The sequence below is a fragment of the Rhipicephalus microplus genome, chromosome 6 (genome assembly GCF_043290135.1).
Source record: "Rhipicephalus microplus isolate Deutch F79 chromosome 6, USDA_Rmic, whole genome shotgun sequence".
Lineage (NCBI taxonomy): Eukaryota > Metazoa > Arthropoda > Arachnida > Ixodida > Ixodidae > Rhipicephalus > Rhipicephalus microplus.
In genome coordinates this window covers 191,112,231-191,125,514 of record NC_134705.1, presented here as the reverse complement: position 1 = coordinate 191,125,514, position 13,284 = coordinate 191,112,231, and the positions used below count along the sequence as shown (strand labels likewise).

The 13,284-nt window shown below is 43.5% G+C and overlaps 1 protein-coding gene across 1 annotated transcript; it reads left to right on the top strand.

Moving 5' to 3' along the window:
- Positions 1–200: 200 nt before the first annotated feature.
- On the top strand, positions 201–12,825 carry mRpL4 (mitochondrial ribosomal protein L4). Its single transcript, XM_037434464.2, has 10 exons — positions 201–298; positions 493–589; positions 1,481–1,652; positions 2,005–2,056; positions 4,772–4,889; positions 5,726–5,832; positions 7,157–7,207; positions 8,817–8,875; positions 10,997–11,070; positions 12,591–12,825. Exons 1-10 carry the CDS (start codon positions 251–253, stop codon positions 12,737–12,739), a joined length of 927 nt encoding a protein of 308 aa, XP_037290361.1. The 5' UTR covers positions 201–250; the 3' UTR covers positions 12,740–12,825.
- Positions 12,826–13,284: the final 459 nt, after the last annotated feature.

Genomic DNA, 13,284 nt, shown 5'->3' with positions numbered 1-13,284 from the left:
GCTAATAAATGCCTTAACAATATATATATATATATATATATATATATATATATATATATATATATATATATATATATATATATATATATATATATATATATATATATATATATATATATATACCTGTGTGGGTGTGCCAGTTTCACACACTGCAAAAGCATAAAACGCAAAACGGAACCGAAACAAAAAATACCAAGACGTCAAAGCTGAGGAATCCAACGCGAAACAATCCATAGCCAGCCGGCGCAAGATGGCTGCTGCCATGCGATGCGTCTTCGTGAGCTTTCGGCTGGTTAAAGTAAGCTATTTTCGTTTCACTATCTTTATTCAGTCAGCTGGTAACGTTTGGGATGATTTAGAATGTCTGTCCGCATTTCCAGTAGTTTTTTTTTCTGTCTATTAGCTTTACGATCGACTACGAATAAGCGAAGCGTTGGGTGCCCACATACCGTGAGCGTATTTTGCAGGAAATGTTTTTACGTTGAATTTCAGAATTCTGGATCTCAGAGTGTCTTTTGCCAAAGGTTATGCAGTCAGGCTCCAGTCTCCGTGGCAGGCGAAGTGCCTCTTCCAGCAGCTGATGGCGCAGGTGAGTTACCGAAGAGGCTTTTTTAGCTCAGGTGCGCAGAACTGGCAGATATTCGTTTGGAAACCATTCAGCCCATCTCGCTTCCTACTTAAACAGCTCAATGCTAATTAGTCTGCAAACTCTCATACAGAGAGAGTTACGTCTCCACGCTTCAGTTATGGCACGAATGTTCATGCTCTGTTGTTCGTATCATTTCTGTTGAACCTTCTGTTGACCTTGATCACTCATACCGCTTGCTTTCGACTTCGAATGGCTCCTTTGCGAAGCTTATCGACCGGGAAATTCGATTGGGATCGAGCTAAATTGCGATCGAAATCGCACCGCGTGATCGTTTCAGTGCGAATGTTTTTTGTGAACACGGCCATAACTTGTAGATTATTGTCAATGCGTACCGTAACTAAGCCCTCTGGAACATTTCGACAGCGGGGATAAAATTAATTCGTGATCGTATCTGCTGCGTGCAACGTTTAAATGCTACTTCTAAGAAATAAGACAAAACGGGAAATAGAGGCGCACGTGCCTACAATGAATAATCATTGAGCAATAATGCAGGAAAAATATATACAGGAGGTACGCTCACCTGGTCATTTTATTTCGCCTGGGGCACTATAATAGTCAAGTAGATATGACACATGAAAAGAATGTAATCAAATAACTGCCTAGTTATTTTCACATTATATGCTTCCTAAAACAAACAGACTCTCGTACCGAGCAGCGAGGCTTAAACAGTTGCACATTATCACAAATATCATTGGCACAACCACAAGGCTTGGCTTATGGCATTAGTGTAGACACGTAGGGGTGCACTTTGTGTAGAATGATCGTCGCATAGTCACTGATGCTGCTCAGTTGCTTATGAATGGTGTTCTGCATGTGCGTCTGTGTCACCAGTATCAGCTGCCCCACCAAGACCGCCACTGCCACTTGTAATAAAGAGGGACCTCGCCTACCCTTCCAAGTTCACACCAAACAGGGAGGCATGGGTTGAGAACTTGGACACCGTCGAATCGGAGAAGCTAGGACTCGTGCCACTTCACCCAAAAGTCTTTGGCGTGTTTCCCAGGTGGGCGTCTGTGTTGTTGTATATAATAAGGGCTCTCTTTTGAAGCTGGTGTGTCAACGGACGCGTTGGTGTGTTTCGGTTTGACTTCACAGACTATGTCTGAATAGAAGGAAAAGCTCTGCACTCACTTAAATACGATACTTTTGTGTATAATGGCCCATCAGCAGAGGTGCTCATTCTTAAAGGCTCTTCTGCCACTATCATTAATGTTGGTGCGCCACCCAGCAAGCATCCGCCCTCCCCCCAAATCTTGTTTAATTACCTTCCACTTTAGTGGGGGAGTACCCTGCTCTGTATTGTGTGGTAGGTGTCCTGAACAGTAAATGTCCTGAACATTTGTGTATGCATGCAGGATTGACACACTGCACTGGAACATAAACTGGCAGAGCAACTACCAGAAAGTGGTACGTGTCTTTTTCTGTTGTTTGGCTAAACACTTATTTTTCTTTGTAGTTTAAACCTTCTTAAAAAAAAGTAACAGTTTCACTGCAAGGGCAAGGCACTGAGTGGCATTAGCAACAAATTATAATGTTGTACGAAAGAGATTATAATGTTGTACGAAATAGGGCTATACCGATTTACAACCCGAGCAAAATTGTAGGCTCTGTCCACAGACCCACGCTATGCTGTTCAGCAGTGAAATGAGGTCACGCTAGCTGGTTTCCACTCATACCTTAAAGGGATGCTAAGCGAAATTAGGAAAACTGATGGGAAGATTTTTGTATTACTCTGAAGACTCGGCTGTCTTAATAAACAGAGTTTATTTCACATGTTTTTTACACGAAAGTGTTTTATACCGGGGTCCACCAAGACTTCAGTGACGCATTTCCATCACGAATGTGACATAAAATTAATGCTACGAAATGAGAAAGAAAAGAATGTTCAAGAAAAAGTTCCCCCATCGGGCGTCGAACGTAGAACGTCTTCGGAAACGTCGAAAAGCACCCAGTGCTCTACTGACTGTGCTACTGAGGCAATAGCTGGGCTCCGCACGAACGCTCCTTATATTTTTCGCGCATTCTCTCTCACTCCATGCTTTCTGCTGGCGAAGCGGGGCGGTGTTGCCGTCTGTGAGTGCTCAAGAGAAGTAATGGCAGCATGATGCAGTTAAAGCATGGCGTCAGACAATGCGCGCCGGCATGCAATCTTGGAGCTTCTCAATAGCAGTGTGAAACCCCAACAGAACGTGGCTCAGAGAGTTGCCGACGCAGTTACGTTCTTTGCCTTTCGCTTTGCGTTAGTGCGTGAGAGCTCGTCGTTAAAGTCGGGCAGCTTCCACATGCACCAACAATGTTTCACCGTCGACTACTTCAAGTGTGTAGCACCGGCTTATTTAATTTTAACTGCTGCAGTAAGCACTGCAGCAAGGCAATGATATCGACAGGCGAGTGTCGTGTCTTGGCGGAGCGAAACGGAGGCCAGCAGGACATGGTGCGCGTTCGCGGCTCAAGCTATGAACCTCTGTGTCCAGCGTTGCTGACGTGCAGTATGCTCCGAGCGGTGGTGCAGGTTTCAAGAGCGAGCACCGTGCTGTTTTTCTCCATAACTGATGATTTTTGAAGATGCACATATCAATACGCTGTGTTCAGGTATGTGTTAAAAACACCAGCTACCACAACGCTTAAATCATGATCATGGGTGGTAGTTGCCACCAGAGAGACGTGCCACTAGACGTCAATGTGGCTGTGTCCACATTAAATGGTGATATAGCTGCGAAACGCCAGTAGAAATTGTATGAGCTCTTATATCTAAAAAATAACGTAACAATATCACTACACAATAAGCACTGCTTCTGTGATGACACGTTTCATTTTCGTGTTATACCGCTTCCTATGACGGAGGGATCAGCCATGTTTTTTTGAACAGTTGGCTATAGTTTTGGAGAAAAGTCCATGCACAGTGGCTGTATGCCATCAATGTAATGATGTCAAAGCCACCGCAGCGGATGTTCAGTGAACATTTCGCTCTCCTACTGCTTCTCTCTCCCCCCCTCTTCCTTACATCACTCTCTCCCTTCCACAATGGCATTGAGATGTGCACCATTATTTAAGGGCTTTCACCTGGGAGCAACGTCCGGGGCTTGCGGCAGCGTAGTGGGAGTTAAATGGGTCAGAGACAATGCAGCGACTGGTATTGTTGGCATGCTCGTTTTTAGTGCATTAAATGCCACGGAACGTCACCTCCTGTAGTTAACAGCGCAGCTGATAGACACCGCAATTTGTGAAAAGCGCATTAGATGCATCATTTCCCTCTAGTTCCTTCATGGAATAAAGGTTGTATCTATCGATTTCATCACCCAGACTTTCATTTTAGCTGAAATTTCTGGCAGCAAAAATTTTGTTCATTATCCCTTTAAGGACGTTTTCTCAGCTAATACAGATACTGTGTATATTAATAGCTAGGGATTCATCGTTATTGCCTGAAAGATTACATTCAGCTGAGCAGTGACGTAAGAATCCGTGACCAAGTTTTCCACGGCGTTCAAGTTTCCAATGCTGCCCGGTTTAAATCCGCACAGTAGTGCCCGATAAAGAGGGCAATGGGGATGACCGCTGTTGTAGCTCAATTGGTACAGCATTGCACGTGTTATACGAAGGTCGCAGGTTCGGTCCCTGTCGGGTGCAAGTTGTCATATCGTGCACTTTGCTTTCTTCACTTTACATAGCAATTACGGCACTTAACGCACCCTGTACTTTCCTTGTCTCTTAGTTCTCATTAACAATGTGTGTAACAAAGGAAAATGTGTGTTTATATAAAAAAGTCACCGATCTGACACACTTGAGTAGTGCTTGACCTCATAAAAATGGGCAAATGCTATTGCATGGAGCATTCATGCAAATTATCTGTGGGAGGGCCAGCGATGGCTGTGGGTGGAGCTGACTTCTTAGGCTGCAAGCGACTGTAGCAGCTCACTTCTTTAGCATCTCACGCAGCGTAATTTTGGCAAAACAGAGGCAGAAGGAAACATCGGCTTAGGCAGGCATTTCAGGTTGTATAACAAATATCTAAATGCGATTCGACCAAAAGGTTATGAACAATGCAGCTAAGATGTTAAGAGCTTGCGATTTCACTTTTTAGCTGCGCTCGTTTGGCATCATTGTTGGTATTGTGCGTCGCAGGACTGGACGACAACGGAGTCCCGTGCCGAGCGGAGAGGTGGAGGCCGCAAGCCATGGCCACAAAAGGGCACTGGCCGAGCACGTCATGGCAGCATCCGGTCGCCCCTCTGGAAAGGAGGCAAGTGCTTGCTGACCACCTTGCCCCGTTTTGAGAACAATAAAAGGCTACGAATAGTTATGCAGCCTTGCTGGATGTTAGCTGAGGTGGCAGATGGTTGTATTGCAAGATTGTCCCACAATAACAGTTGTTTTTGCTGTTTCGAAGGCCGCTCTAACATTTCATTAATTCGTAAGAATAGCTAGTTGGGCAACATGATACATTACGGGGGTCATCGAATGATAATAAACTATAAGGCAACAAGGAAAGCTGGACGTAAAAAAAAAGACAAAATGAGAGAATCGGTGCTGCACTATCTGATTTGTTTCTGAAAACATCACCCAAAAGACCACAAACCAGAGCGTGTGCACTTCATTGTAGGTTGTTCTCATTTACTATACACACAATCTTCTGTCTAGAAAATTCAGCTATTTTTACTCTGCACACACAGTGGATTCACAAGTTCAGTCTGGAAGTGTGTGCAAACATGCACACTGTGTTTGGGGCCAGTTAAAGTAACACATGGTGTGTGCCTTTATATGTAGTTGTTGTCTCGAGAAACGTGTGCAAACATGTGCTCTGGTTTTCAAGCCAGTCGAAGCAACACGCGGCACTTGCGTCTAATAACGTAAGATGTCAAGCAAGAACTCCCACCTGAACACCCCTCCCAAATCTAATCGGATTATCCTTCACCGTCAGGGTGGGAGGGGGTGGCTTGCTTGACATTTTACGGTAGTTGGTGTGTACAATTGTGCATGTCACCCCCGAACGGGATATTTTGATGTTGTTCACATTCACATAGTGCTTCCATTCGTATTCGTGGCGTGCAGTGAAGCTCAGGGTTTCTGGTCTTGCAGGTGGCGTAGCTCATGGGCCCCGTGGACCGAGGACGTACTACTACATGCTGCCCTTCTTTCGGCGCGTCCAGGGTCTCACAACTGCACTCTCTGTCAAGCTCGCACAGGTATGTTGGCTAAGTTTGACACTTTTAATGCTGCCCTCCCCCCCCCCTTTTAATTTTGTCCTGTGGTAATTGTGTCGGACCGCATCAAGAACGGAACTGCAGTGGACTTAGTTGCGAAGAAAATAGTGCAAGCATGTCTGTCAGAATGTTATTTATGAAGCCGTTGGACATCGATTCATTCTGTCCTCATTCAAAAAATATTCAGGAGTCTTTGACCTATTGGAAAAATGGGGCAGGTAAAGCGTACCTTGGCTTGTGTGTGCTTGACCTGCTACACTCAAACCTCGATATAACTAATTCAAATATAGCGAATGATCAATCATAATGAATTAAACGAAGAATAGTCTTGCAGTAGATACACTGTTGGGTATATGGCTTTATACCATATTTTCGGTTATAACGAACTTATTTTCGTCTAAGTTGCAACTTTGTTTCGAGGTTTGACTGCATATTTTTTTTCTTTCATTCTTTCTATCGCATTGCACAATGCCCCCTCCCAACTTTTTTCTTCCTCCATGCTGAGAATCGGACCTTCAGTCACGTATTTAGCAGCACAACATTTCTGTTGCTACAAAAAAAAAAGGAGGGGGGGGGGGGCATTCGTGGAACAATGAAATGCAACAATGATAGGCAACAATAAAGCGTGGAGGGGTAAATTGACGAGTGATGTTGATATAAAATCAGATTTCCATATCGGAGATGGCTGATTGCTGACAAGTCCAAGGTTTCAAGAGTTGTCAGCTATAGGAGAATAGTACATCCGAATACGCGTGTGATTGGCACACCATCGAAGGCCTGTTTGTGTAAACCTGCATTTCTGTACACTCTCCAGTGCCAGGTTTTTATGAGTTAAGCTTGTCACAAAAATTTGTAACTCGTAGGAGCCTCGCTTAAAAAAAAGTCAGTTTTGCTGCAAGTGTGCAGCGAAACTGTGCTTCGTTTAACAAAGACTCAGCAAAACTTTGAAGCAATCAATGCAGTATCAGCAAGTTTCAATGTTATTATAAGTAGAGCTAGCAGGTAACAGTTTTATCATCTCGCCGAACATAAATCGACGAAATACCAGCGTGAATAAACGTGGCCACTGCACAAAAAAAAGTTACCTCTGTGCTATCGTTTCAATGCAATTGACACTGAGAACTGAGCACATACAAAGGTATGAGCCTGCTAATCCCCATGCTGTGCAGTCAGAATACAGAGTTCTTACTAAAGCCTCACAGTCTACCTATTAACTATCTATTGTTTGGCACATTTATTTTTAGTCCTAGTTATTTATTGCAGTGATCAATATATCCCTGACATATGAGTTGTTCTTTCTGTTCAGGATGACCTGAAGATAGTGGACAGCCTGGATCTTCCCACTAATGACTCCAAGGTAAGCAAGGCATGTTGCCCAGCTAATTAGACAAAAATATCGGATGAGGCGTCTATGCTGCGTTCGTGTATGCCTCTTTGTCTTCATTCTGTCTTCTTTGTGCATTTTGGAAATTTCGCCAAATTCAACGTACTTTTCCGGAAAACCTATGGTGCATAAAAACATAAACAGATGGAGGAAGGTGACGCGGACCAGCGCTAATCGGCGACGCTTCCCCCTGTCTTTGTCTTTTTTTTTTTTTTCCACCGCAAGTTATCCTTGACAACGAATTATCAACCCTCCTAAATGCCCATGTTAATCCAAAGTATGCCCTTTACACATATAAGTTTGCCTTGCAAACTATCTCTAAAGTCAAACTTTATGTGTGTTAAAAAAAAAACTGGATGACATTGGCAATGAAATTGAATTTTTTTTTTTCATGTGCAGTTCCAGTGTGTTTACAAAAGTGAAAGAACAGTCGAGGTGGATTGTTCTTGTTTGTTTACACTCTGTAAATAGCATTTTCAAATTATTTTACACTCCTAAATGAACTATCAGCACATTTTGTTTCAGGATTTCTGTCTAATCTCATGACTGAATCTGCCCCAATAAACAGAGTGTGGTGGCCAACTTCGCGTCTTGATGTGAAAGTGGAGGGCTCCAATGAGCAGCTTTGTAGAATCCTTCAAGAACACATGACCACGGTGAACATGTTTTATACTATAGTGATTTCTGTGTATTTCAGTTTTCGAAACCCGTCTAAGCAAACTAGAAAGCACTACAGAGCTTAGTAAAAGCTCTTGAAAGTAAGAATAAAGAAACAGATCGAGAACCTGAACAAAGAGTACTTGGTTGCAACCTAAGAAAAAAAAAAGATGGCCACTCTAGTGCCCACGCAACAGTGGCTGTGAAAGACAGTTGTCGCAGTTGGTTTCTGCTCCAAGCGTGAGTAGACCTTCTTGGCTATTGCATACTGCCACACAAACACTTCATTTTTGCTACCTAAATCTTATGTTTGGCTGAGCAACGATGTCAGAACCCTTGACGAAAGCCGCTGGGACATAGAAGGTTCCAATTTCCAAATACGTGTCTGTTTGAAAAAGACAGCTATCATGGCTACATTGCTCGGCTGCTGACACAAAGGTCGTAGGTTCAATACGGGCTGTGACAGTCGAATTTCGATGGAAGCGAAATGGTAGCGGTTGGTGTGCTGGTGCGATGTCAGTGCACATCAAAGAACACCGGATGGTCGAAATCGCTGGAGTCCTCCACTACGGCGTTTCTCATAACCATATTGTGGTTTTGAAACGTAAAACCTCAAACGTTACTATTATTAAAAGTCAACTATCTGAGACATTACAAAGGTCCACAAGATCACGAAAATGAGTAGGCCCAATTGGATGGAACATTTATGGTAATTCTTTTTGAAAGGAACCATGATGGCTTTGGGGAAGCTGTCATTTTTTTTTTAATTAGTAACTCGGTATAGATACGTTTTACTTAAAAACTGGCCCACAAATATTTAGCGATTCTTTGTAAGCAGCATATTTTAAGTATACAAAGATTTTTTTGTTCTTTCAGTGCATTCTAACTGCAGAAGCCGCATGCATTGCACTTTTCTCTGTTCCAGTATCTGCTGAAGCTGGTGGACGAAAGGTTCTGGGGACCTTCGGTGCTGTTTGTGGACAAGTATGTTGCTCACATGCCAGAAATTCAGTTGACTTTGAACCTTAAGCTTTTCTTCATAAGTTTAGTAATGCTTCGCATATCATGTCTTCTTCTGTTCCAACTCCACGTATATTAAAAGGGCCCTACAAAACTTCTCGAACATTGTCAGCAAATGCTGCGCCTATCGGTAGTCGAGGCTCCTGAAAATGCGCAAGCCAAATATTGCAGCGCATCAGCCGACCTGGAGTTTACAATGAATTCTCAAAGTCAGCTAAAAACCGCTTTCTTTTCTTTCGGCAAATGACAATACAAGCTCGAAAATCACTCGTCACAGCCACTGTATCAGCCATTGGCTGATTCGAGCGTGGCACACTCGGTCGTTACAGCAGCTGCTGTGGAAAGCTGCGACTTGTCCATGCGTGCGCGCACAATCGCACTGAAAAACTGTGTATTCTGGAGGGGGGGGGGGGGGGGGAGGGATAAAAAGTGCTCAGTCACGAGGCACGCGTGACATTTTCTTTCCCTGTGCCATCCCTGCCAGCACTTTTGTCACAATGAGAGAAGAAAGAATGCAGTTGCAGTGTGTGACAATCTTTGTAACTTCGCTCCTACAAAACAGATTCCGAAATTTCTTGCAGCGGTGAATTCATGGGGCAATATGTTCCAATAGTGAATTTATTACGGGGCTACTCGTGAAAGTGTTGTAGGGCTCTTTTAGCATCAACATTTGCAAAATTAGCAAATCTCAAATAAATAAAACTGTCTTTCAGTATGACCAGACAAATTTTCAAAGGTTATCAGTGGAAGTTGTCAATTATTTATTTGTTTTATGTGTATGCAGCTTCAGTAGAATGTAAAAAAGAAAAATCTGGATTTTCGGAACTTTTATACACATCTGCATGTTGTGTTCAAAGCCTCAAGACACTTTAAATCCCGGTGATTTCGAGCCTCTATTACACATAATGATACACTGTACAAAAAATGTCACCTCATGTTTGCAGTTAAAATTGTTTGTGTTATGTTTGTTTGTTAGAAGGGACTTTTGGTTGTGAGTTGATATTTTCAACAGGTGTTCACTTGGAGATCAGTGTTCCAATACATGGCTAGAATGGACAAAAAGTTCTAACACATACCATTTTGCAGCATAATGTTTATGTTTATTGTGCCGCTGCTGACATTGTTTTACTTGCAAGATTGCCAACTTCACTGTAAACAACTGAAAAACTCCAGATATGCATGACACTTGGCAACTTAAAGGGACGAACAACCGTTTTTTACGGTGCCTATTTTTTCTTAGCGGGAAGGAAATCTTACTCGTCAGTGAGTATGATCTCGGAATGGCAAAGTGGAAAACGCCCCGAGACATTCGTAATCAGAGTTTTTCTATCTGCAGCGAACATGTACTCGTATGCTGACATGCTGCGAACAGTGAGCACGCGAGCAGTTCGTGTTTGAGCGCAGTGGTTTACTGCGCATGCGTGCACTTCGCGCTGCGGCTCGACTTATTCCACTGGCAGCCGCGACTGCAGCACTGCATTTCACCGTGCTACTGCTTTTACGTCGTATGCAGCATAGAATTCAGTGGGGCTGGATAACTCACATACATATTCTTATTTTGAAAACTTGCACACGCGACATCAGACTACAGGACCATGTTTAAACAGCAAAGTGACGGGCTCCATATTTGATAATCTAGCTTCAAGGCTTTTATGCTAGGCGGTGCCACAGAATGGATTATGTTACTTTAATCACAATTTAAGAATATAAATCCTAGTCGCAACGCGAAAAAAAAAAAATGTTGGAATCTGCCACTATATTTCATGGTTGTTTCATTTCCAGTAGGATATAATCGCATGTTCAGGTCGGTTGTTAGTCCCTGTTATGCCGCTTGTTACTCAAAAAAACACAAAGTTTAAATGACAAATTTTGTTGCAGGGCTAGCTGGTGAATATTTAAACACTGACTGGATAGTGCAGGCTCAATGCAGAACACAGGAAAGCCCCACGCTTGTCCTTGGTGTCAGTGTTATTCCTGCATCAAATCTGCACTGTCCAGTACTTATACGAAAACACACAGCATCATTTGAAAGTTCTGAACCTTGTAGCAGTGTAATTAATATATGCCACTCTTCTTGCCTTCCAGCACGGATTATGTCCCTGAAAACATAGCCCTGATCTGCGACGAAGTGAAGCACTTCAACATAATGCCCGTTTATGGTGAGCGTCCATATCTTTATTCCACATGTGATTGTGCTAAGATGTCCACCAAGAGGGCCGCGCTGCGCGAGTCATGCCAGAAAACATTGGCTTTTACACTTGGAAATAACTCATTTTTTTTTTTTAGGGGTTATGAACTACTCTTCCAAGTAGGCATTCAATGGCCTCCGGACCAGTTTATTGACTCACAAATCGATTGCCGCTAAAATTTCTCGAACTCGTCTAGAATGAGCAGAAATGTAGCCATCTGCGGAATTTCCTTAAGCAGTTTCTCCATTCTCAAGTCACAAGGACCACTCACACGGCAAGCTACACAGGCCAAGGTGGCACGTGGGAAAAACAATACGTCAGTGCGCGTGCTCCAACGGATTGTGCAGTGCGCAATGTTGGGAGGCTATCGAGCACAGCGCAGGCATGTGCCAGCAGCCCATGCCAAGGAGCTCATCTGATCTAAATGCCACTCTTGATTTGTGTGGGCTGTTGCTCAACAGCATGCTACCCGCTGTCTAACATCAACCAGTGTCGCCAGCAGCTTGGAAGCGAGCGACAGGAAGTTTGTATAGGAGAAGTGGGTGGATCAGAAAAGTGCAACTTCGCACTCCACTTGTCGGCTCTCCTTGCTGCGCATAACTGCAAGGTTTGGGCAAGATCTTCACGGCAGTGTCTGCTGTCCGAAGGCTTTGTTTTCTCACCAGCCCAAAGGGTAATTGATGACCCCCGCCAAGTGCTGCTACGGTTTACAGCTTCGTGAAAATATTGAGACGGTATCTTGAAGTGGCCGTGACACCCAACTTTCAATCATAATTGGCGTTATGTGGGTTAATGCTTGTGCATTCACACACACGCTTGTGGAATTTTAACTCATTTCATTAAGCACCTTATTTATAATTCAGTGTTTTGTAAAAACTTGAGTAGCCCGACAGAATCGGGCAACACTGACGCACTTGCAAGCTGCTCGCAGGCTTGCTGTGTGAGCGTGCGAATTCCGGTGAACAATTTTATGCCGCAGTCGGCACATGCGATTGGCATTAAAGTTGAACAATTTGCAGCAACTTGAAACTGTGGTCAAAGAGTACTGCTACGATGCATGCAGTACATGTCACCCGCGTCATGGCAAAATGGCTGTCGCCAGCAGTGGATGGAGTTTAAAGCCAGTGACTTCTAGGGCTTATTTTGCCAGAAATATTTTTTCCCTGTCTATTTTTTATATACGAGTCCGCACTATAGACCTACATCTGTTTTTCGCTAAGAACCACAAATTGTTGGGTGGCCGTGTCACGGCCCCTAACTACCTAGAAAAATGCTTCATAATTTCATGTGAATGAAGTGTACATAAAGCAGTTCTGCTGCAATGTTAACATTTATTTTCACGAAAAAGCCCGCCACACCGTGCCACACACAGCGAGAAGAGCGACGTTTTGATCAAGTGATACAGTAAACTGCTCTATCAATGTTGCTGTTATTTTTCAGTCCCCAGTGTGCTTTTGGTACACCAAGCCTAATTTCAGTTGCTCTTGCAGGACTCAACGTACACAGCATGTTGAAGCACGACACGCTCGTTCTGACTCTCTCTGCCGTCGAGGAAATCGAGAACAAGCTCCTCTACCAGCTTCACAGAATTGACGGCAAAGAGGTTGCGCAGCGAGACTACAGAAGGCCCTACCTGTAAATCGTCCCCATCCGCTAACAGTTTTCATTATAGTCGCTGAGCGAACGAACCCAGACATTCATATGAGTAAACGCACGTGTTTCACACTTTTGCTGCATACTGTCTTGCTTGGTACTGAACATTTGTAAGCACTCTTTCCTGTTTAGAGGCAGAGAGGGGGGAATTACTCTTGGAAAGCTATAATATTGATACAATGTACATATAACTGTTCAGGTTTTACGTCTCAAAACCACAATATGTTCATGAGGGACGCCATAGCGGAGGACTCTGTAAATTTTGTCCATATGGTGTTGTTTAATGTACACCTAAATCTAAGTGCATGGACCTCCAGCATCTTGTTTCCATGGAAATGTAGCCACCGCAACCAGGATTCGGTCCTGCGAGCTTTGGGTCTGCTGTTTAGCACTATAGCCACTGCAGTACCGCAGCAGGTTTGCAAAAAAATACTTCAACTACATTGCTGATTAATTCTTAAAATGAGTAAAATTATATTGCAGCTGGTCAAAAGTAATGACAATACATTGCCATTACTTTTGCAAAGTAAT